The following is a 26,887-nucleotide window of genomic DNA, read 5'->3' on the forward strand; positions in this document are numbered from 1 at the left end:
CGCTGAACATCTGGTGCCTCCAGTCCGCTCTTTCCTCACCTTTCTCCTCCCATCCGTCGCAGCGCATCTCTAATTGGAGCGACTCCGAGGCGTCTTAATTTGATGGAGATCATCCACACCGGACACTGACCTCGAGTTAGACCGTTTACCAGCGCACCGCGGGCGGACACACAACGACTCTGCTGTTTGTGGATGTTATTGTCCTTTATCTGCTGCTGTGTTTCTCGTACCCTTCAGTGAAAATGCCTGTGAACGCGCTGCACCGCGGCGGCAGCAGCGGCTTCGGGGGCCCGGGGTCCCTGAGCCCCGCGTCGCTGTCCCGCAGCCTGTCCCGGCTAAGGGAGTACCGGACCCGGACGAGGATCATGCTGGCTCTGGGAGTCTCTCAGATGGTGCTCGGGAGCCTCATCCTGGCCGTCAGCTTCGCGGCTCTGGCTCTCACCACATCCCCCAGAGTCCGGCACTCGTGTCCCTTCTGGGCAGGTTTCTCTGTGAGTACGATAATTACACGATGCTGGTTGTATTTGATGGCATGAGTCAGGCATGATGCAAGTTTTCCACCTCCTGAAGAAGAATAAACATGGAGTAGTATCCTAATATCAAGAGCGTGCTATTATTGAGACACTATGGCAATAAGATGGACATTGTTTTTAGCCTACTTTTGTAATTATTAACATCCATATTGGGGCAAATAGGCATTTTGTCACCTACATTGATCACATATCGTATTGCCTACAGTTTTATAAAATGTTGATATGGATACTGACTGAGTTTAAGAAATGTATCTTGATGGTGTTTTTTGGATTTCAAAGACATGGAGTTATTTAATCTCAGGTAGAGAGCTGAACTAATTGGTGTGCCACTGCATGAAAAGGAAGACATTTGGTTTTTGAATTAATTCTGGAGCCAACCCTTAGTAAATTGTTTTGAGGATGCAGAGCCATGTGGTAATCAGTGATACCACACACCTACACCCACCCACCCACACCCACCACACACACACACACACACACACACACACACACACACACACACCTACACCCACCCACACAGAGATACAGTAAAGTCAAGGAGGAGGATATTTTAAATACTGTACAGTGCTCCTTCCTCTTTGTGCTGTGGGATGTGTTGTGTTTGAGATGTGTTTTTCTTCTTCATGTGAAATTTTCATGGTGATTTCCGTAAATATTTATGAATGCACACATCCCTGATTTCCTGCCAGAGACCCAGAGCATGGCTTCTCCATTAATTATAGAAGCAGCAGGGCAGAGTGCAGTGTGGGGAGGTCTGTGGCACAAGGGCCATCTCTTTGTTTGTGTGTGTGTGTGTGTGTGTGTTTGTGTGTAGGTGTGTAGGTGTGTGTGTGTGTGTGTGAGAGTGTATGTGTGTGGGTGTAGGTGTGTGCATCTAGCAGTGATGGAAATATAAAGTGTCAATGGGTAGATGTTCTTATATATGAGAGAGAGAGAAAAGAGAGAAAGGACATGTGTTAGTGCCCGTATGTGTGGGAGTGTATAGTTATAGGGGAATGGTCGGTAACCACAGGGGTCAGAGGTCAATGCACATTCTTCATCAGTGCCTCGGGCTGATTTGAGGTCTGTCAGCCTGTGGTGCTGCATCTTACCTTCTGTTCTGTTTGTGCACCAAACCCTGGTGTGTCTTGCCCACAAGCAATCAAACTGTGGAAGTCGTTCTTTGTTGTTAAGCCGAGAGCTCCGACCTGCGGAAAACACTGTTAAATCTTCTTATGTAAAATGGCTCATTACATTTGGTCTTTAATGTTGACTTATGCTAAAAGAAAAAACAGCAGCTGTTTGCTGTTCGGAGCTGATTTGATTTTTTCTCTGGGTAAATGAGACAAATCGAAAGCATCTCAATTAGGTGTTCTGGGATGCTTTTTGCAACTCCGCTCTGTAATTCAGTCTAATAAGACGAGTGTATTTGTACACAAAAGCTTGCCTTGTGTAGCTTTAAGACTCTGTAGAGCTAATCTAGTGCTAATTTTAGAGAAGGAAAGTGTTCTATCTCTCTGGCTCCGTGTGTGTGAGTGTAGCGTGATAGAAGGTGGTTATCCTGAATATCTGTTCGAAACGCTTTAGTGCAGTGTGTCCATGTTCAAGTTGTTTATTTGAACCTCTGATCTCCTGCAGACAAGTGTCCCTGTCACGAGGAGTAAACCAGCTTTTCGACAACGTGACTTTCAGCCTGTAAATGTAGTTTAGCGTTGAACCTTGAAGCCTTTATGTTGAGCTTCCTGCCATGTTGGTGAACTGAGCTAATGAGGAAAGTGACAGCAAAACAAATCCTCAACGTATCTAGGTGTGTGCGCATGTGTGTGTGTGTGTTTGCGTGTGTGTTTGTGTGTGGTCACGGTGGGACGTCATTAAGGATCTCTGTGTGATGACTGGTATTGTGGGATTTCATCATGCTCACAGCGAGAGAAGGCGTAATCTTTACTTCTTACACAGTGCAATCACTGAAGAGCCCCCCCCCCCCCACACACACACACAATATATATCCCTCTTCAGTGTAGTGCATATCAATGGATCTGTCTCCTTCATCCTGATTTTCCTCACTCTGGAGAAAAACATGTTTTACAGCTTTGATGTTAAGAGTTGCATGTTTGAAAGCAATATCACTCTCACACACACACACACACACACACACTTGCCTGACCAACAGAGACTAATCCTACAAATATATTGCTCCTTCTCGCACCCAGCTTGTAATCACCCCACACCGCTGCTGTAACCCTTTAGCTCGGCACACAAGCAGCCAGCCGCAGTGACTTCCAGTAGATGTCATTGTTTGTGACAAAAAATTACGCAGAGTTCGAACGATATATACAGTTGCCTCCACTCCGCTTCCTTAGGCAATGCTGCTTTACCTGCTGCTTTACCTGCTGGCTGTGAATCACGGCCGCCCTGCCGTGTTTGGCTAATGAATGAGGCGATGTGGCCGAGCGAGCCAGAGGGCCTCTGCGGCCGTCAGCAACTGACATGCAGAACAAATTACCGTTCACCTCGCATCTCCATGAATTAAAGCTCTGAAGTGATCCAAGTGTCCAAACACACATGCACCGATACACAAACCGCCTCTCTTCTCCTTTCTCATTTCCTGTCACGGAGAATAAAAACATTGTAGACAAAATATGTAAATCCATCAGAAGGAGTTACTGCAGGCATCATTTACAAATTCACATTAGATTTTGATGCTTCCTATCTCTTTCTGTAGCACCATGAGATTTCCTCTCTCTCTTCTCTAGAGGAGGATACTTCTCCTCGCTTCCCTCCTGGTTGTGTGGGAGAAGGCTACATTTTTCTAAGAGTAACACTCCAAGATCCCAAATCTACAGACCATGACGTGACAAAGGCGGCTTACGACTGCATTCTTGGTATTTGTTGTGAGGCAGATCTCTCTGCCGCATTTCCAGCACAAGCCGTCTGCAAATTCTGCACTAATCTGCCGGAGTGCGTGTTTGTGTTTGTGTAGAAGGCTGTGAAAGTGTTTTGTAGGGGGGTGTTGTGTTGTGTGTGGGGACATGTTGGGAGGCTCTCTGCCTTTTGCTGGTGAGTTTGTTGAAAGACGACACAGGTCCACATTGAAGTAAAGTTTTTAACTTCTTAGCTTCTTTTTTAGCTGTTCTTGAGGGACGGCTATTAGTTTGTCAGGTCTGGACTTTGTTCCAGACTACAATGTTGTCAACAATTATGGAATGGGTCACGATGACATTGTGTACAAAAACTAATGTTCCCCAGAGGATAAATCATACTGACTTTAGTTTTCGCCTGTGAAATACATGTTTAATTAAAACATCTGCCGGCACACAGTCCATTGTTCCCAGACAATGTTTATTTTTGGTGTTTGAGAAAATACCTGGAAAACTAACTAATCATTCCCACCAACTCTACATTGTTTAGTACACGTATTAGCAGCATGCTAACACGCTACATTAAGACGGTGAACTTTACAGTAAGCCTGCTAAACATTGTTATTGTGAGCATGTTAGCCTGCTGACGTTAGCATTTGGCTCAAAGTACTGCTGTGCCTACATGGCATTAGACTCCTGTTTCTATCATTACGCTTGATTCTAAATACAGAACTTCAGAGATTTTCTCACCCAACATGTGTGTTTTGTGCTGTGTTGAGATATGAAAGCCAGGAAAACAAAGTTTAGTGCTACAAGGCCTATCATAGAGAAATGGAAAGACCTCAGATTTGGGCATATCTAATCTGGTTGTGTTTGCATGTTGCAGCCTTTTGTCTTGAGTGGTCTCAGTGAGGAATAGAAAGCACGAAGACAAAGAGGTGACATTTCTTTGATTTGATTGTTTAGTTGCTGGGTTCTGCTTCTTCTGCAGCAGGGGAGTGCGAATCATCATTAATTAACTGGTTTATTAGGCTTCGCTAGTCTCCTGGCAACAGATCTGTAGACAAAAACACACCAAACATGAACACAAATATACTCATACTACAGTGTTGGTTGAGAATGAATAAAGTCAATTCAGGTGTTGTTGTTGTTGTCAGGAAAACCGAAACACTATTGATGATTTATTTTTTAGGTTTTGGTGTAGTGAAGAGAGATACGTGGTAAGTTACAATCAATTAATTATATCTCTGACTTCAAAGTGAATATCAATGTAATGTTGTGCACAAATAGCCAAAACATATTTGTTTGAATACTTGGTGTTTAAGGATTTTGTGAATACGTGTATTACTGAGCTTAGACTCACATGTATTTCTATTTCGATAAAGTAGTTTGTGTCCCTTTGTTGTCACTCCAGGAGCTTTTCTTTTCTTTTGCCTTTCTCAAGGTTATTTCGTGCTCAGTAATAATTTACTCTTCAGAGAGCTGCGAAAAGAAAGAATCAGTTTGTAACGAGTATTAGCTCACACAGTTTTCTTTTCATTAGAATGTCAAGTATCTCTAAACCTGGACAAATTAAACCAAAAACTACCTGCATGTCTAGAAAAAGACGTGTGACAGAAGTGTTTTTTATTTATTTGTATTTAGGTGAATTGATCTTTTCAGCAATTGCAGGTTGTAGAAGAAACTCTCCTCTGAAAAACAAGACATTTTATTTTGGGATGTGACATTTAATCAACATTCTTTAATGGCATCACAAGTTTCAAAGTATCTCATGGTTTGACCGTCCAGTTGTGCACATTGTGATAAAAGCATTATTCTATTATTCTGGGACTCGACACAAAGCTCCGCTGGGCCGTTTGTTGCTTTGATGCAGCCTTTTAATCCCAGCTGTCAATAGAGGCCGTGGCTCCTCAGCCGCTTCACTCATCCTGTCAGTTTAGATTAAATGGAAGGTGTAGTCAGCACACATGCGCCCAGACCAGACCACTCGCGGCCGGACCGGCCTGTCTTAAATCAACTAATTAGATGGATTCCATCAATCATCATTATTTTTACTTGGTGTTATTTTTTCTTCTTTTTTTAACATCTCTGCAGTGAACTCAATGGCGGTTAAAGCGAGTGTGATGATATCATGTGGTTTTAGCGCTCAGTCCGTGCCGAGGTGTCGCCACACAGTTGTAATTCACTTTCCTGCTGCACCTTTTCCATAATAAGTAAGTAGGCACTCAGCCTGCTGCTACTCATTACTCTGAGGACCCTCCAGTGCATCCTGCCCCCACTCCAGTGCTACCAGTAAGCACCATAATGGTGGAAAGAACAGTTTGTCCTTGCTCCCACACACACACACACACACACACACGCACACACTGTTTGAGAGAGGCTCTAATATTTCAAGTTGTCAACCTCGCTTAATTCCCTGTCTCACTGTGCTTCGCTGTTATAGCTGGAGACGCATCCAGACTTTCTGCCTCATCTCGTTCCCGCTGCTTGTGCTCTGATATTTTTTGGGGGTGTTTCATGATCCATGTTCAACACCGGGTACAGGAGGATCTGAACTTCTTCAGATTGTGCCTTGTTGAAAGATTCAGGTCCCTTTATTACATGCCATCCCTTCTTTTTCTTGCTCTCCTCGCTACTAATTCCCTAATGAAGCAACCTCGCTGAAAACCTGGCTGTGCACTACGCCTGGTTGGCAAAGCAGTCATCGGTGAAATGCAAAGAAAAAAAGATGAATGTTGAGGTTGTATTTCTTTGTGGAAGGTCTGCAGTGACACCGCGGGGGTCCTGACGCAGACGGCTCTGGGGAAAACATACGCAGGGTCATCGAAAACCGTTGCAGCGTGGTGTTGTTGCAGAGTATTGTGCTGGCCAGTCAAATCAGTGCAAGGCCATATTCCTCTTAGTTTACTGTGCGTGAACAATTAAGTTCTGCTGTTTAGCTTGTGTGTTTATCTTATTTCCATTATTGATTAATCTTGCGATTGTTTTTTTTTTGGTTTAATAGTTTAATAGCTAGAGCACAAGATGTCTCAAAATATGCAATCTACTAGAATGTTAAGACTAAATCAATGTGGAATTCTCACATGTCAACCATCAATAGACTAATTGATGAATTGTTGCAGCTCGGCTCAGATGATTGTTGCCATGATAAGTTCCAGAGTTGTAAAATGCTGGCTCAAAGTCTCATCAGTACTGTGTGTTTGTCTGAGTGAATGTACGGCATGGACTTCAAGTTGTCAATCAAGTCCTCCTCCACTCGAACATGTGTTTTTGTTTCTTGTTTCTTCTCTTGGATGTTTGAGCTTCACTGTGCAGAATGACGTGTGTCTTTGACACCAGACGGCTGTTTTCATGTTCATCTGCTGAAGAGAGCGGCTTGCTGTGTGCTCACCTTTAATGAGTTTAACACGTGTACGCACGAACAGCTCAACTAGTTTGGAAGCCAATTGTGATCCCGCATTTATTGTAGTACTCACACCAGTGAGATGTAGAAACACGAATCCTTCACTGCACAAACACTGAGAAGGGATCTTTTTTATTATATTTTTTTCAATGAGATCGATGGAGTAGATTTTGCAAAATGTATTTAACTTTTTTGTGGAAAAACCATACCGGGCTCAAATTATTATTCCATGCAGAGTACTGAAAACATGTCTAGAGGATCTTTTAAATACCCCACAGTGCCCAAACGTGTGCATACACATTGCATCACTGCACACTCCCCCATTTGTATTCACAGACACCTTCATACACACACACACACACACACACACACACACACACACACACACACACACACACACACACACACACACACACACACACACACACACACACACACACACACACACACACACAAAAAAAACACAAGCACAATTATTTAGATCTTTTGAAGAGTGAAGCTGGTTTGTGTGTAGATTTCTTTTTTTTCTGGACGTTTTTAGACCCGAACTGACCCTGAAAATACACGTAGGAGGAAATAGAGAGAAAGAGAAAGATGGGTCATGTTTGGGGACATTTTTTCATGTGTTTGAATGCATGATCAAATTCTTTGTGGATACATCACAGATCTGTCATAAATCCTCCTTTTCTTTCCTCTGCCGGCTCTTGTTCATGGTGTGTCTGTGTGTTGGTCTGACCCGCAGCCCGGGACGCGTCTGACAGAATGCTTGATGCTGCACTTCTTTACAAACAGCCCTGACCAGGCCGCCAGCAGGTCTGCCTGCAGACTGTTGAATAGAAAAGGCCAACAGGGTTGAACTGAGCTCAGAGGGAGGCAGGGAAACCAGAGCAGAGACAACAGAGCAACGAGGGAAGCGGAAGACGGCCAGAGACAAACGTCTGCCATGATGTCTAGCTATTTGAAGATGAGGGTGTTGCATTGAGGAAAAAACTCACACAGGTGCTGCAACTGTACAGCACCTGTGATTACAGTTACTCTGCCTGCGTGTGTTCATGTCAAATCCAACAGAAAAGAGAAGCTTTGTGACTCAGACTTGTCTTTTATCTGGACTGAATTGAGAGTTTTAGTTTCCAGTGAAGTGGCAGACATCCACTTCCTCCCCCTTTATGATATTGATATAGTTGTATTAAGAGTTTTTCAGTGGCGTGCCGCGACAGGCCATCACCAGAAAGAGACAGTGTTTGACTTCCATCCTGTACCTGCTATTGAGCCGTAACTTCTTCCTGATGTAACAAAGCTGACTGTCATGCCTCCCTGCTGCTTTCTACAGCCGATCAATGGCAAAGCCTGCTGACTGGAGCCTCCCTTTGTTCTATGATTAGCAGCTGTGTTGTGTTGGATGGTGCTTTTATGTGTGTACACATGTGGGAGGGCAGGTCAGGGGTGTGTGAGTGTGTGCTTCTGTGTATTTAATTGTGTATATATGGAGCTGGAGTAGACATTAAGGTTGGTTGTACACCCTCGACAGCTGAGCAACAAGGTGGTTGTTTGTGTGTATTAAGACAGATACACACCGTTTGTAATGAAACGGAAAGAAAGAAGAGTGTAACAGCTTTTCTTTTATGTTTTTCATCGTCTTACTCTCGGTTTGGCCCTCAGAATGTAGCCGACCACTGAGCTGAAAGCTGTTTTAAGAGGTTAATCAAGCGGTAAGAAAAGATGCATCAAGAGCCTAGAGAGACAAATCTGAGAGGCGTTTTAGCTCATACATGAACTCTTGTTTACAAGAAATTTTAGTCTGAGCACAAAAAAAATCATTTTGATATTAAGAGCCAGAGTGATTTGTGAAAATTGAAATTAAGTAAATGAAAAATGCAGCCCTGCAGCACAACGTTGCTCGACAACATGTGGCTGTCCAGACAGGGATGATGAATGTTTTCATCATTTCATATTGTTATTTTCATATTATTTATTGAATATTTCTATTTTTCATGAAACTCCAAACCATCGCTCAGGTTACACATCGCCATTTTTTGCAGACTTTAAGTGGCTGTCGCAGTGAGACGGAGAGAGAGAAAAAGGACAGTTGTAGACAGCAGAGATTATAGTTGGAAGGAAAAAGTTGAATAAAGAGCATTAGCGGTTATTATGGATGACATTTTATGGGAGCTGTGGTTTTCTAAATGCTAACAAATGAATCTTTGTTTAACTTTGTCAAATCAGGTAAAGTGTTCAAACTGAAATGACAAGAATAGATATTCATTTAAGTTAGAATATGGACAGTAAAGCCCTGAGTGTATATAGAACTAAGTGCTTGTCCGATATGTCAGATTCATTGCATCTCTTTCCTCAGAGGAGCAACATCTTCAGTGGATGTTTACGTCAAATGCTTCGCATTGATTTATTTTTTGTTGCACTTTGTTGCATTTAGTTTCATCAATACGACAACTTTTTCACTTCAGGCAAGCCTAGAATGTGCTTTTGCAATATTGCGACTTTTTAATTTAAATATCTGGTGTTTCCACTTAAGTTTATACCAATGCATAAATTGAAAAGACATAATTACACTTTGTGAGAGCAGACTTTCCCCCCTTACCTTCGATTGTTGCCATCTGACATAAACACTTTTCTCTTAGACGTCAGACATCTTAGATGCTGTTCAACCAGAGTGTATAAACCACTGAGAGCTTGAATACCAAGGAACACGTATCACTTTTTCAGGAAGGTTGATGAAAAGAAAAAAGAAAAAACGTATTAAGACATTTCATTGAATTAGCTGGAAGCTGCTGGAACGGCCGGAGGCTACGTCAATACTTCGTCTCTCTATCTCATCCGAAGTACAGCGACAATACCGCATTATGAGACAAATACACCAATGTCCTGGTGGAAGTGGGTAACGAGGATGAAATGTCTTGTTTGGATAAATGAGCCGTGAGGATAAACGAGCCCGGTCAGAGGTCAAACCTTTACAGCAGTTAATGGCCAACAACAGGTCACTAGATCAGTAGAAAACACATACACATTACACACAAACAATCCTTCAGCGTCTAGCAGTGATCAGATTTGTCACCTGTAATGTAGTCGCTGTTGTCTCCTGGTGGAGTGCGGCAGCATAATCTTAAAGTCATTTTTCATTGTTAATAGCCTGAATGATGCATTTCCTCGTGGTGTCCTGCTCTGCCTGTTGTTTCATCGATGCCGATGGGACTGGCCACAGGGAGACGTGCCAAATAGTTAATCTCTGGACAAATTCCAAGGACTTTGTATGCGTATGCATGCCCCTCTGTGTGTGTGTATATGAGTGTGAGAGACATAAAAACGATGATGGAGAAGGAGAGAACAGACTGATTGATCTGACAGTGTAACACATCTGCCTTTTAGAGGAGCCTCAGTGGGAGTTTTATAAATGCAACAAGCCTCCAGAAAAGACAGGAGGGGATCTTATTTTCTCTCCACAGCTGAGGTCTGTGCACACCTCGCGGGTAGGTTTTCTTATTGCATTACTGTTTCTTCAGATTCAGAAAATAACAATATCAATCCCCTTATTAGGTGCTTTACTAGCCTTGTTGCGTCTTTCCCTATCTGTTATCTTTGCTGTGGTGCATTGGAATGGTATTGCAGAGACAAATCAGTTTCTTGCTGAAGGAAACATTAGTAAAAGCTCATTTATTTTCAAACTGTCCTGGGGCAGTTTCTGTTTTTTTCTCTCTTAATTCACAAGTTGATTTTTCTTTTTTTTCTGTTTGGATTTTATGAAATATGCTTTATACAAGAAAAAGAAGAGAGCATTTATGCAAAAAGGGGAGTGGAGTAGAAAGTAAGAGGGACATTGCTGCTGATTTGGATCCCGCGCTGCAGGGGATGATGGGGGATCTGTGGGTGTTTGCTCAGCATGAAGGAGGCCAGTCGCCCCCCGGGCCATCAGCTCCTCCCTCAGGTTGATATTTCAGCTCCCTCTTCCTTCTCTCCAGCTCAGAGTGTTTCTTTTGGCATCCCTTCAGCTTGGTTAGCATGCCTCAACCCCCACACACCCTCACATAATCTGTACTCTTCTTGATCCGACTCGCTGCCCATTTCTGTCCCTGGAGGTTGCATCTCTGTGGGATCCATGTTTCAGCTGGTACTAGAGTCAACGTCTCTGCCACTTTCAGGTTTCAGGAGTTTGCACACGTCTGTCGTAGAAACCTGGAATGTATTTTTTTTTGGTTGGTTCCCCTCCGAGTTTCTGTTTCACAAATTCCTCTTTCTGCACTTTCTAACTGCCATGTTTCATCTTTATATTTGGTGAAACACAGAAAAACACATCAGCAAACCATTTGTACTTTAATACCTCCTTATTTAGCGCAGGCCCAAGCACTGCAGTGCAAAACCTAAAAATATGCTGCATACAAGCTTTTTTGCAGTGATCAATACCCAACAACTGTGCTTAGTAAGGGAGGACCAGAGCCAGGGAAACTGTGTCCGGGTATTTTTAGAACTGAAAAGCTCAGCTGATCGACAGAGAATCGACTGTTGTGATAATCGATTAGTTGTTTCAGTCAACAGTTCCTGCTCCTCCATTGTGATGATTCGCCACTTTTCTCTGTGTCACATCTTTGTAAACTCTCTTTTGGGTTTAAACTGTTTGAGCAACAAAACAAGAAATTTGAAAATGTCATCTCGGGCTCGTAGAAATTGTTCCGAGTACTTTTTTTCAAATCGTCACGTTTTGTACAATAAACGATACACCAAGAATATAATCAGCAGATTAACAATAATTAAAAAGTAAATATTTCAAAATGAGCACATCATATCCCAGAGTATGCTGTGCTGATGTGCAAAGTTTGGTAATACATCTTAAAAAATCTCTGTGATGTGATAATAATGTGAGAAACATTATTTTAGAGGTGATGTAAAAAAACAATGTTGTTTGCACATTAACACATTTTATATTTTCAATTTGTCTTCTACAGCGTTACTTTTTTAAAATCCTATATCCGTCATAAAATAAGTTGTGGACATGATATCGGACAGTTCTCCAGCTTGCAGGACATTAAGATGTTTTATGTGCCATGAAACATCTCACAATAAAAGAGCCTTTTCAGCAAAGAGGTCAAAATGCTTCCAATCAATGAAGATAGCAATCACATAACACATCATCTTAAGTGCTGCAGAAAATAACAGCCAACAATCAGCAACAGAATGAAGACAGACAAGAGGCCTAACACCTAAATCAGTTGTTGCAATGTGAAACAAATGAAGCTTTTGATCCAGGATGGAAATGGAAGCATCTTGATACGATGACAAGCTCTAACTGTGGAATTAAGAAGCAGTACTCTTATTCAATATCGACTTTGACTAGGACCTCGTCATGGTTGGTTACTATGGTAGCCAGAGACAGCTTGTTACCAGTCAGCATCAGTTGAGGGAGGTGAGAGAATGAGGGGGATGGGGGAGTATCTCTCTCTCTCTCTCTCTCTCTCTCCTAATGAAACAAGATTTAAGGGGAAGAAGAAACTATTGTAAGAAAGGGAACGAGCTGTAGCACATGAGGATAAGAGCGTCTTCATGGGTGAGATGACTGACAGGCTGTGTGAGAGAGAGAGAGAGAGAGAGAGAACAATAAATATGAAAACACAGGAACAACAAAGGCTTCAGAAGAGGCTTCTATTAGCAGAACGAGGAGGGAGAGTGCAATGTTTTGGTTGAAGTCGATTACAGCTGTGGTTCAGTGGAGTAATGAGTCTGGCCGTGTCTCTTGCTTATGTATCCCTCTCGTTAGCTGGTACTGGAGGACAAAAACAGTGTTTTGACAATTCTAGTTTAAATGTGTGTTTGTGTGCAACAGCTCACTGGCTTCTCCTGCACTTTCTGAGCAACTGGACAGCAGTTAGACCGGACAGGAAAATAAGTGTGAGGCCGGGTCTGTATTCAGCGCCATCTTTGGAGCTGCTACTTGTTTCTTCCAGTCTTGTATCTGTTTCTTTCTGCACATGTTCCTCCTGTACAGCTTATTCACCATCGTCATTAGAGAGGGACTTGTTGGTTGCCCCCAGCAATATGTTCAGATATTTTGTAAGAGTGAGATACTGCATACAAAAACACTTCCCTCTATGAATTAAATTGACATTGGATGATTCTGTGGCATGGATGCCTGAGACGGAAGTTTGCATCCTTTCTCAGACCAATAATTTGTTTTTTAATATTTCCCAATTTACGGTGGCCCTGAGAGCTCAACACACTGAAAACACTCAAGGAAATGAAGAAAACATCTTCACCAATTTATGTGCACCAATGTGCTGCTTTTTTTCCCCTCAATGCTGCCAAGTGAGAAAACACAACCAAATATAGCAACTCGCTGCTCGTCATTTCTGCTTTGTTCTGTGTGATTTGTCACTTGTCTGTATCTGTATTTGGTTTTGTTTTGTTTTCAACCTGGTGAAGATGTTTTTTGTGTGTTGACTATTTGCATGAGTTTTCTAGTCCATTTAAAGTGAAATTAATCTTATTCATATATGAAGAATATTCAAACAAGATAAACAGATTATATTTTGAAATGCAATAAAAGAAAAACAGGTGATGCTCAATGAGCAAACATGTCAGTCAAATCTAAAATATGATAAAGTTTCGTTGTCTGGCTGTATGGGCAAAGTTTAACTTGCATTCTTTCATTTGTGCAATAGAGACTTATGAGTCACTTACATAGGAATAATTATATACTGTGGTTTTGCAGAATTGTCCAACATCAACGTTGTGCTGGATTGAGGTTCCAACACATGAAAGGAGACCTCTGAGCGTGTTTGATGAGTCTGTATGTGTGGGGATGATGCAGCCTGCGTCGTTGAACAGCTGGAGTTATGAAACAACAGAGAACCTGTGGGCTTCAAACATGGCAAGGCAGCAGTCTTTTGAAACATGACAATTATTGATGATTTGATCCAAATGTCACACTGTCAGAAAGAGGCCGAGCAGAGTTGAACTAAAGCATGTTGCTGCTGCAGCAACCTGTACGGAAGCATTACAGTAAACTACTTTATAAACAATTATAATATGATTAGGCATCAATGATTAAATTAGCATGTTTTCCTTTCTTTTTGTTTTTGCATTGTCATCTTTGCTCCTGAGTTTGGAGGGATCACTTCTGTCTGCACTGCAGCCCTTGTTGCTGCAGACTCCCACCACTCTTGTCTTGGGGAGGGAATAGACAGAAGCAGAGAGTGTAGACTGACCAACCGGAACAAGTCGCCAGTGCTGCAGCACGAGCTTCACCAGTGAACAAAAGTAATTGTGTTTGATGAGGCTGGAAGCACCACTGTCAGGGACAGAACCCTGGTCTCTGCAGTGTTGCACCACCCAGGCCCTTCAATCAACCAGCTACCGTTAGACTAGTATCTGGACCCCCTTTTTATTCAGGCTGGTTCAAATGTGAATCTTTTTAAGGTGGATGAAAATGTACAAACTGTATGTGTTTGTATTGTGAATCTGCTCTGTTACATTTGGGTAGAATGTACTTCTCATTACAACATTATGGATGTAGTTTTTGAGTTTTCATCCAAATATTCAACATTTAGAACTTAAAAGAATAATGCTGTATTCACACAGGATGGGAACGACAGGAAAACCTCCCATTAATCCAGGTTGGAAGTGTTTACACATTATTCCAAGATGGTTACCAGTAGGCCTGTGACGACAACTAATTTTGTTGGATGACTCATTGTCCCAAAAATATTGTTATTGTTGTTTTAAGACTATTTTATGCCACTATAATATAATGATAAAATAGCATAATAATACAAGTCTACCCTTTTTAAAAGAGCAATGAACTTAATTCTTAAAAATATTCACACATTGGAATTGGAATGTGAAAAAAGATTTAATTATCGTAAATAAATAAAACATAAATATAATAAAACCACACAACCAAAACGATAAATAAACTGGACCTTCTGGTTTCTTTAGCAAAAATGTGCAACGTGTTCGATATGTCCAAGTCCTATGATGGCTGGGAAAACCCTTTATTCTGGCATCATGTTGGCTAAAATGTTGGTGACTTTCTTATGTAACAAACAAACATGTAAACACAACGGGCAATAGCGAGGTCATAAAAAATGATGTTGTATGATAAGTCGATAATCTAATAATGATGGTCATCATGTCCATAGTCACACCCTTTAGAAACCCGTAATTACTTTGTGTCGCAGTTTAACAAGAGAAACCAGATACAAACTGCACCGCTCCGTTTGACTAAGATGAATGGGTTGTAATTGAGTTAATATTGGATTTTATTTAGATATAACTGCCAGTGGCGACGGGGCTTCGTTGACACTTTATTTCAGGTATGGCTGCTTGTAATTACGGTCTGAACAATATGACACCAATGTGGCATCAGGAGCTTAGACTTTGCATATCTCACCTTCCTGTACTTCTGTTGCAGAACGCAGAGGGGATGAGCTAAAGCACGTTTAATTAGGGCGCTGTCTGCGTAGCCCTGCAGTGCTTACTCCAATAACACAAATTACTCAAACACAACTTGCAGCAGGAGCAGTTGTGCAACTCTGCTGTGGAGCAACACCCCGAGCTCTGCTCATTCCCAGCAGATAAATACAAGGGATCTTCGCTTTTTGTCACTGCATTATGTGTTTTATACTGTATGTGACTCACAGGATTTTGTGTTGACTTTTGGGTAATAATGTTTGTGCCACTCATGTCAATTCCTCCTTCTCCCTCTTACTATCTCTCTTGCAATAAGACAGTTACCAGCGTGGTTTAGTAATGGAAGAAGGAAAAGATGCAAAGTGACAAAGTGTTGCACTTGTGGCAACATCCATCGTAGATATTCCTCATTAAAACTGTAGCTGATTTTTAAGTGGAGAGGAGCAAATGTGTGTTCATGTGTGAGATGAATAACAGGAGAGTGTAAGACGTGTTGACACGACTCCCATTATTAGCAGCCTCACATCGTAGTGTGTCTGACTCTCACTCTCCGCTGTGACACTTTCCAAGGTCAGCTGATGTTCGCATCCACAGTGTTTTTTTTAAAAATTCCTAGTAGCTCTCTGTTTCTCTCCAGCAACATTTTGAAATGTGCTCTCCACTGAGCAACAAGGCTGCCTTTCCTTTCTACCCAGCCTCAGTCTGAGGAGTGCAAATGAAGAGCAGCAGGTCTCCAACACGCCCGCTCAATGCATCGATTCTCTTCATGTGGCATTGACTTGTTCTTCATCCAAGGCCGTGCTGGGGTTTCGTAAGAACTACCCCTCCTCTTTTATAATTGAGTGTAGCACCGAGGAGGCACTCCCACATGATTTAAGTCGGTGTTGTTTGTGTTGGAGAGTGAGATATCAAGGTGAAGAATATTTGAGTAGTGCATACTCAAAATGACTCTGGGGTTCAATGTGATTAACACTGGATTTTTCTTCACAGGCGAGTCGAGGCTGAAAGGTCTGCATTTGTAAGAAACAAAGAACAAGGGGAGATTGATTTAAGATTTTTTAAGGGTTTGCAAAGTAAGAGAAGATTGAGCCCACTCTCTGAGAGTGGGCTCAATCTTCTCATCTAACTCTCTGCCAGAAAGAGAATTAGCATATTTTCCCAAAATGTCAAACTATTCCTTTTAAGGCTTACACTGTATACATTTGAATTGCTTGCCTTATCTGAATTTCACAGATGGTTTGAAGTTTTCAGCAGACCAACGGCTGCACTCACATCAGACAAGGTCACACCCACTGCTGTGGTGGAGGTGTTGTTCACCATTTGGATTACAGGGATAATCCCTTTATTATTTGACAATATGTTACCTGAGTCTGGTCTGACCTCTACAGTGATGTGATTGTGTGCCCAGGGTCTGTTTGTGCTGTGCAGAGTTTGTGTGCGGGCCTGTGTTTATATGCTGTTTTCCACACAGAGATGATGGTTTCGCCTTTTCTCTGTATGTGAGTTATTGCCTAAACCAAGACACGGTTATATGATCTTTGCCTGTGATTTGATCAATAGACAAAATTACCACAGCCTCCCAAAAGGCCAATATTGTTGTGTGGTAAATGGAAATGCACTGCTACATGAGCAATGCTCTCTCCCAAAGTAATCCACATTGATTTGTGGGGCCACTTTGATAAATTGAGGGGGTTTTAGGTTTAGTGTTGGTCCATTGCACGGTGCTCAGTTCCCTCTGGGTGTTTGAATCTATACCTAACACCGACCTCTTTCAGGGCCCTGTGAAAAAGTACCAAAATCATATAAAATGTTGTATTTTAGCAAGGGATGCTCCGATCAAATATTGTTTCAAACCAAGACTATTTGAGTACTTGCTGATACCAAGTACTAATATGAAAAACATGTTTAATTTTCATCTGATGTTCGTCACTTTATGACTGTAACAAATCAAATACACAACATGATTCTGATGCTGACAATTCAAAATTCAACTTTGTGTTTCCTGATACGAACAGAGCACCGTTTGCAGTATGGATGTTAATAATTAACCGTTTAACCATCAGTTAAAGAGTGAAAAGAAAACTCTGAGCAGCAGCTTGTCACCTAAAGGAGAACAGCATTGGTCCACCTTAAAGGTCAGTCCACCTTAAAAGCACTAATTATCTTCACTTTGATCATCAGCTGGCCGATGAGCAAGACTGGGAAACTAAGCTTGGGTCTCCTCACGGGTCTCCTCACGGGCATTTATTTAACGACAAATAAACTTTACACACACTGCACCGCTTTGTTCACAGCTGTAACATTACTGTTAACTTCGTACTCACTGACACACTCGCTGACATTACCGGGCGGGTATGAGTATGCCATGCAGACAACCTTGCAGCTCAAATAGATAATGTAGACAAACTGAGGACAATCTGTTTTAATGGATTTAACCTGTTTTGTGCATCCGGTTATCGTCGCGGCTGAATTCATGAGAGGGTCACGTCAGGTTGCCGTAGTACACAGCAGCAGGAGTACAAATACATGTAGTCTTTGTACTTTGTTTGTTCAGGTATTAAATTCAACTTTATTTCAGACTCATGAGTCCATATAGCAAAAAAATAAAATAAAATAAAACAAAAACACAAATACAATAACAATATATATTCAGTTGGAGCTACTGTAAATGGGATATATTAATATTTTAATCAGTGCAGCTGCAGCCAACTGCTTTTTCTCTCCATTAAAATACTCTCGAATGCAGAGTGTGTGTGCAAGTCAGGTGACATTTACCTTATGCATTCAGTACTGCTTTATTTGTGGTGGGACAGAAATGAATGGGGGCATTTCTCCTTGAAAGTTAATCACAAAGCCGTGAAATAAAAAATCAAGGGGCAAAATAAGCACAACTGCACAGAGGCGGCAGTAAAACACAATGCTGACTCCACACAATGCACCGCACTGCATCAACATCAAACAAAACAGCTGATCTACTGAATCTAACTACAACCTTCAGAGGTGGAAGGTGTGCTGGTCTGGGACAGGGAGAGGGGAAAACCGAATCATCCTTTTACAGCAGGAGTAGCTGTAAATAGTAAAGAAAAATGATGATACTTTTGATTACGACCATCAAATCACAGTGAAAATATTTTGCACACTTACTAGTAGGTACAAGGGAAAAAGTACAGTGAATAAGGAAAGGTAACGGACATTATTTTACGGTCTGCATAACCTTTAACTACACTTAAATTACTGTGAAAAGGGGGCCACTTTATTCAGCAGCCCACATACCCGGCATTTACAATCAATAAACATTTGAATCAATGAACATTTTTACTCAAGTGTCCTTTCTACTTGCATATTATGCCCAGTAAGTGTTTATCCCCCAGATATACTGAATAATTACACTTTAATTAGCGAGCTGTAACCTGAAGTTTTACCAGGAGAACAAATGTCAGCAGTACAAATGAGAGTTTGCCAAAATGTTTTTATGCTCTATAAAAACTGCCCCTGAGAAAAAAAACATAAATCACACTGCTTGGCAAAGGATTTTTGCCCTCAGGGCGTTCTCAAAGCAATACGATATAGCAGATTTATTAAAGGGATGTATTTCTGTGTAAAACTGAGAGCTTGGCAGGAGGGTAAAATAGAGATGATACCAGTTATTCTCGGAGGACATTTGAGACATACATTGAAACACAAACTCACACCGATACATCCCAGTGGATCAAATATAGAGGTAATTAAGAGGCAGCGATCTCAGGTGAAGTCACCGAAAGCTGCGCTGATGTAACACTGACATTTGCTCATCTGGTTTCAGCTGCTCTCTTTGTTATATTTCTAATCTTCCTTTAGCTGTGTGTAATGCGGCGTAATCACATGTAAAGTGTAACTAACATTCCTGGGTGATAATTGTGCTTGACCACACTGGCCACACATCTTCAACGAGTTGGGAGTCAGCGGCCCTCATTTGATCATGCTTTCCTTGATGAAATGATGAATGTGCTGTGTGGACAACTGCGGTCACATGAAGCTGAGTGTGTTCATTGGTGTGACGCATGCTTTTCTTGGGTGTTGTCGTACAATTATTCTGATAGTGAGCTGGGAAAACATCTCACAACCCCCCTCTGTTAGAGCTGGCTGTTAAAACTCTGGCAACATTTAGATCAGCTTCTATTGTGTGTCTATTTGTGTTACAAAAAAAAAAAGAAAAGTGGAAAGTGTGCAGGGTTTAAAGGATTATCCTTACTTTTATCTTTGAAAATAATCAGTTTTTCAGAACATTTGAAGTAAAAAACTACTATAAATCTGTAGCATGAGCTATTTCAGTCTCTGTGTGTAGAAACAATGTGGCGGCTTCTGAAATTAATAAAAGAGCATGTCGTAGGGATGCCAGCTTCCTAGTTAAATTACAAGGCAGGTGTATGTATGTAGCAGGCGGATGTACATGGTGCCAACAAATGCATTTTTGGGGCTTGAGGCTTGACCTCTGCTCACTGAGAAAATAGGCTTTTCCAGAAATATGTCTATATTTGTATAGCGTGTATACAAGCAAAACAAAAATGCTAAAAACAAAATGCAAATGCATAAACCAAAACAGTGAAGTTTTGGGCCGAACTCTGGGCTAAACAATGAGCTGAAACTCTCTGTAAAGCCCAAGAGGAGCTACAGATTCAGGTGATAAAAATCCCCACGTGAAAGCTGTTTCATGGTGTCACATTGTTTTCATATTTGATACATTAATGTTCTAAAAATATATCATAGCCGCTTTGGAGAAAATAGTTACCAATGGAAGTTACTTTCATCCATTCATTTGTTTTCTCTGTCCGTTACCATTTATATGTTTTATTTTTTGGGGCTTCGTGGTGAGCACACTTACATGTATGCAGAGATCCTCCTTCTTTTAGTTGCACAAACCAGGCATAAAAACATTTTGACAACTTTTCTGTCTGCAGTTTCCTTTCTGGTTGTGTTAAATATGCAACAACTTACAACCATTGTGCAGACACATCTTCTGACAGACCATTGAAACATTAAAGAGGCTATGAGTGATGCATGGAGTCTCACACTAGCTATTTATGATGAAGAGCAGACTAGTTAGAGAGGTTTCTATGGATTTTTCAGGTCGTAATTAACGTGAATTCAAGCTTACCACAGCTGGGATGTCATCCAGAAAATAGGAAACTATAAGGTTTTTACGCCCACCTATCATGTATACAGCGAGCGAGTGTTTGATACTGGAAATATATGCAGCTTTAAATCACTCGCTTTATTTCTGGAGAGGAGTGGAGGTTGCACAGTAAAGTCCTTGTGGAGGCTGCCGCCTGTCTCTTCCGCTCTCTTCAAACCTTGTGTAAAGTTGTATCGTATGAACGTCTCTCAGCCCAGGCCACAGCGCCCGGCTGACATGTAAGTGAGAACATTACCCACTGGCAGGCTTGGGGAGACAAGACTTCAGGGGAAATATTTAAACAGCCATTAAATCGCCGTCTGCAGCAGGTCCAGATACAGCATAAGCAGAATAACTGGTCGGTCAGATAGTGACAACTGAAGGTTGCGTTATTACTTTGCCCAGAGTTTCTAGTTGATTTTTCTATAATGTAGCGGAACCAACACGCCACACATGTGTGCTCATAAAGGCCTGATTAACTGATGAAAGTAGCAGCCTGTAGCTTTAATCATGGTGAAACAAACCAACGGATGCCAGCTGCCTCCGTTCAGTACAGTCATCCCTATTTAGATGTGTTTACTGTGTAGAGGGAACTTTGTGCCCAGAAATGGAAGCATCTAAAACCAACCAGTCATCCTTTAAGTGTCACCCAAATAAAAAATGTTTTCAAATCATGGCCAGAGACACTCAGAGAGTCAACCTGGTACAGTGAGCTTAAGACATGTCATGGAGAACTCGTCTCTGTGTTCAGGCAGACCTATCATCGTCATTAAAAGCCACTGAATGGAGCTTGTGGTTGTAATCATTCACAGAGGCCTTTCCCAGCGTTAATTGCCTCTTGACTTGAAAGTGTCGCTCAGCTGCCTCCCTGTGAATGACAGTTTGGTGTTTGTCTTAGTTTATTCGAATGATTGGAGAGTGTTGTGCTTGCAGAGACATCAAGGTTACCCACCAGCACAGAGAATAGCAGTTAAGTGTCTGATGAGACGGCCTCATTAAAGAATTCTATAGAACAAAATGAAGACCGAGCTCATTCTGTTTTCATTTATATGATTTAAATCTGTGAATATACAGCTAAGGAGCACAAGGGTCAACGTTCAAGGTGCCATGTTTTAGTATGTCCCAGTTGAATGCATACTTCATGCAACATTATACACTTTGTAAGGGCAGCTGCAGTATGTGTAAAAAGAAGAGGTGTTAATTGTGTGTTTGTGTGCTGTAAATCCTGTTGAGGTACAGGTGAATTAAGTTATTGTGCTGTCGGCTGTAAGTTAGTGAGCAAACACCATTTATTGGGGCTTCAATGCTTCAGACAGAGAGATATATTTGAGGATATTTAAAGCTCCTGGTCTGTGAGCGGGTGAGAGAAATCCCTCTTAGCAAAAGTTTTTGTTTGCAATATTATAAAAAGCTGAATAAAAGTGCAGCTTTGTTTAGATTCAGTCAAAGATTTACAAAGATGTGCAGCTGCACTCTGGGACATAACTTCTCAGTATACGTTAGCAATAGTTTGAAATATTTAGGAAAAGGTTGTGGGCTATTTTGTTCAGATTCTGAGCCAGGCTGATGCAGATGAGAGGTTACAATCTACACACCCATCAAACCACAACTCAACACACACACTCTCTCTCTCTGTCTGCCATGCTCTCCTTTCAAATCTGGTTGGCTGCAGGGCCAGATTATCCTGTCAGCACACAACTGAAAGCCTGATTCAGCTGTTGGTGTCACTGCATCTGTATCCAGGATGGATGCATGGCTGGTTCACTGCTGCAGACTGCTGAGAGCCGCAGCCCTTTACTCCTGAATTATGACCACTGAGGCCCCAAAAAGTGCCCATCCACAACTTTGAGCACAATATTAAGGTTACATTTTGTGTCACATCCAGGTGGATCAGTACCTTCTTCTGCCTTTGTCTCTCACTTAACATCCATGCACTCACACACGTATGCTAAAGTGAGTGGGGGGGCGACTGTTAAGGCCTGTATGACCCCAGTGCAGCGGGGCATTCCCAACAGCAACTGTCACAACAACTTGTCTTCAAGAAAACAACAAAAAAAGAAAAGCAAGTTCCTGCATAACATAGCAGCCTAATACTCATGCGTGGGACACACGCACAGCTTTATGTGAATCCCTGAGAGGTATTTTCAGTGGCTGCCAGATTGGTGAAATACAGCAGAGAGTCAAAACGTGTCACTGTCTCATGGCACTCAAAGTGTAGTATAGATTACAAACTCTCTGAAGCTGAGCAGTGCATCACACCATCAGAAGGGACGTTTGAGATATTGTCAGCTGTCTGTCATTTAAAGTATTTTGTAGTTAAATATTTACACCCTCTCTGTGAAGATATGTTGTGTCTGTTGTGTTGATTTTCTCTGCAGTGAGAATGTAACAACCAAACGTGTCTTGCGTCGATTTTCCTTCCAGTGATGCAGCCAGTGTAAGGTCCCCCGGTGCAAACATATCTGGATAATTGAAAGGAAGACATTGATATTTTGTTTTTTTCCATACTCCATCTTCATTTGTTGCAGCTTCAAAGAAGCTCTTGTGAAATGACAAGTGGCACTCCGTGTGCAACTGTGTTGTGCTCATGCATGTGTGACGGGCCTGTGTGCAAGACACGGAGAGTCTGATAGAGAGCAAAATCAGGAAGAGAAGCCAGAGAGTCGCCATGCAGCCTCTCCTCTTTTGTCTCTCTCCAACACAAGTGGCACTGTTCACATACAGCCCTATGCACTTGTGTGTGTACCTGGAAGATCGATAAGTGTATGCATTAGGGCCAGATCAAGGCATACTCATCCTCGGCTAAAACTGGAATATCTTCCTAGAGAATTTTTTTCAAAGCATAAACATGAAGGTCACTATATTGTTAATGCAACATATATTAGTTTGTCTTCTAGCTTCCATCACAGCATGTCCTGTGATCGTAGAGGTTTTAGAGACCATGTTATCACAAAGCCCCTGCTTCGAGTCAGACTGGGGACCTTTGTTGCATGTCCCCCCTCTCTCCTCTCATTTCCTGTCAGCTACCTACCGTTTGTCTAATGAATGCAAAAAAAGACACATAGGGTTGCATATCAGGGGTTTCACCCTCTTCCTTATATTTCATGGTGCGTAGACACTCATGGTGTGACACATAATCACTGTAGGTACGCACATCAAATGAAAGAATATGAACTTGAAGACAGCTGTATTGATCGAAATAGAACTTGCATGAGGTGAACAACTGAAAAACGTGGCTGAAACATGTTCCGTGTAGATGAGGTGGATGATGATGATGATGATGATGATAGTGATTCACGTGGTCAAAGGATACTTTCAGCTTTATCCTGGTGAAGTGTGAACCATGCATTTTTACAATTCATCTGTCCCTTTACAGTGACGCTGACATGCGTTATTATGGATTTAATGAGTATCTACATTATGATGGCGGGGCTGTTAGACTCCACCTTATGGAAAGCAAGCATGTACAGGACTGTCTCAGAAAATTAGAATATTGTGATAATCCCCATACGTGTGATTTAGTTTACTGAACCAAGCTGAGTGTTTTTCAAGGCTCAGGAAACCCTTGCAGGTGTTTCGAGTTAATTAGACGATTCAAGTGATTAGTTGAATACCCTACTAGTATACTTTTTCATGATATTCTAATATTTAGAGATAGGATATTTGAGTTTTCTTAAGCTGTAAGCCATAATCAGCAATATTAAAAGAATAAAAGGCTTGCAATATTTCAGTTGATTTGTAATGAATCCAGAATGCATGACATTTTGTTTTTTTTAATTGCATTACACAAAATAAAGAACTTTATCACAATATTCTAATTTTCTGAGACAGTCCTGTATATGTCAAACAGGAGCTCGTCGTTTACTGGCCAAACACAAATGCTAAAATTACATTCAATGGGCTTATCTTTTATTTAATGGAACCATGTAAATATTGTATTCTCCAGTTCACGTCACGTTGACCCACGGTCTTGCTGTTAAGGCTGCAGCACACCACTGCTGATAACCACAACGCATGTTCTCCCCTCTGGCACGCTATTGTTCAGTTCTGACTCACATTCAGACAGACGTCCCTGTCTTGATTCATGGATTCAGCAGAGTGTACTACAGACACCTCCTATGAGTGAGAGGAAAGGCCACGCCCCCCCCCCCCCCCCACACACACACCCCACACCCCCCCCCCCCCCACCAGGCAGCAGCAGTAGCCAACCTGCTGTTGTTCCGCTGTTTCCATGGCAACGACGGCGAGTTGCTGCGCTCCGAAGCGAAGCGATGATATACAAGATGGGGGGAGGGGGAGGGGGGGTTGGGAGGGAGGAGCAGATGGGTGGGTGGGAGAGAAAAGGGAATACTGTAGGAAACGGATGTTGGGGGAAGAAAACTGCTGCTGTTGTTGAAGCAGCGGGAACACGAGGAGGCCAAATGCACATGTCTGTCTGTTAGCTTTGTCAGCGTGAGCTCCGGTTAGACGGGCTGCAGTGCAGAGACTCTGTACAGCAGCATCAAACATCTCACCAGCTCTACGGTGTGGTTCACATGCGCTCTGAGATTCACACTGACTGGGTATGCACACTTATACGGACACATTTTGTGCTGCTCATTCATGGCCAGCAAAGGTCACTTGAAGGTGTCTGGAAGCTGAAATTGTCACATAAGTATTAGGAGTTCAGATCCCCTGATGCTGCATTTCACCTTCATGTGTCTTTTATTTGGGGACATCCACACACACACACAATCACACACACACACATACACACACACAAACACACACACACACAGAAAAAAAATGTTCAAGGTTAATCATAAGTGATCAATTATTATCCCCATTTAGAGCTTCATTATTTTTCCTCCTGTGAACTCAGAATATCATCAGATTTTAAATTTGATGCAGCTTCACATAACCAATGAAGACTTTGATGGAAAACTAAATGGCCCTTTTTGCTCAAAAGCAAAACGTAACCCCTAGATTGTCATTCTTAATCAATACTATTCATTCTAAAAATACACACTGTTTTTTCCTGTTTCAATGAGAGACACGAGTATGAGGGTATAGAAGCGTTTAGAGCATAAATAATCACAGACGTTTACTAGGTGCTCCTCCGCAGCAGGGCAGGAATCAGCAGGGAGAGCAATAACGTAAACCCCCAAGTGCAATAGAGAGTGAAACCCAACGGACACGCATCAGAGAGATATGAGATGCACAAAATTCAAAAGGCAAGAGATGGCATCACCAAGTATATTGATGTGTATGGTAACAGACTACAGGAGACAGGTGGGCGGTCGACTCATATTGGACAAATTCGTCTGGGGAACATTAATGTGTGCACGTGTTTGAAGATGATTATCAGACTATTAATGAGATGTTTCATTTTTAAAAATAAATTTGAAAATATAAGGTGTTTAAGCAGGAGATAAATCATAATAACAATACTGTACATTCGCACGTAGCAGACTCTTAGAAGACAGCTCTCTTACAGACCATTTAATCAGCGGCTCTTCATTTTATTAAAGGCCAGGATGGTGAGCTTCCCCGAACATATTCTGCTCAGCCTTATTCTGCAGATTTAACACACGCCTGCCCTTGTGTGCAGAAACACACACATGCACTCACACCAAACTGTGCACTCACACTTTCACTCATTTTTCACTCCGTGCTAAAAGGCTGCGGAGATGGAAGAGCTCAGACCCGAAACGGTTGACTCTGTAGAAAGGACTTTCATCTCTTGACCAACATCAAGCGCAAGGGAACGGAAATAAAAAGGGATGTTTCACTTGAAAAAGAGCAGCAGGAGAGGAGCTGACTCCGTGGCCGTATGTGCGGCATTTGTGTGCATCAGAGAGGTCTGCTTATTTTGGCTCCAGTGTTTAGTTGTAACATAGATGACAGGGTTTCTACAGAATATGAGTGTGAATAACATATCTGTGAAAGTGTGTGTGTGTGTGTGTGTGTGATGCGGGGGATTCATGTGCAGTCAGTCTGTCTGAACCAGCGAGGGTCCCTGCCCCTCTCAGAGCAGCAGCTGATGGGAAATCATTATGGATCCTGGCAAATGGCCAGTTCGTGGTTACCAGGGCAACCGCACTGGCTCCATCCATTTTGGCAATGATGATGTTTGAGAAGCGGCCTGCTTTCTAAACCCTCACTCCCAGTAATGGCTTCTTTGATTGGCGCCCTGCATAAATGAATAAGAATAGGTCAAGACTGTGATTTAGGTAAAATCCGTAGCAGTTTCAGCGCTCGCATATCTTTCTTTTCTAATCAGTAATATGGAGTCACAAACACCTTTGTCGTGTGGTTATTATGGAAGTCTTCACTTTGGATACTAGCAGGAAGAGGTTGTTTATTCGCCCACTTGAAAATTGATTTTTCAAAAGAAACAACACGTAATGAGATGTGAAAATTATTTAAACAAAAGCTTAGAAACAATTATAGAATAAAAATGAATTGTTAACGGTTTCCATATTGTATTTTTTGCTATTTGGATCTGTTCTGTACATCTATTGCATGTCTGCATATCTGGAAGACTGTTAAACTCATCTACTACCTGCAC

The 26,887-nt window shown here is 41.8% G+C and overlaps 1 protein-coding gene across 1 annotated transcript in view; it reads left to right on the top strand.

The window, feature by feature from the left end:
* Positions 1-242: 242 nt before the first annotated feature.
* Positions 243-26,887, top strand: part of fam189a1 (family with sequence similarity 189 member A1) — a gene marked incomplete at both ends in the record, with an annotated part of 77,017 nt that continues 50,372 nt past the window's right edge. Inside the window, one exon of the mRNA XM_079184532.1 lies at positions 243-491. Coding sequence (XP_079040658.1) covers positions 243-491 — 249 coding nt within the window. The remainder of the gene's footprint in view (positions 492-26,887) is intronic.

This window comes from Pholis gunnellus (assembly GCF_910591455.1).
Source record: "Pholis gunnellus genome assembly, chromosome: 1".
Classification (NCBI taxonomy): Eukaryota; Metazoa; Chordata; class Actinopteri; order Perciformes; family Pholidae; genus Pholis; species Pholis gunnellus.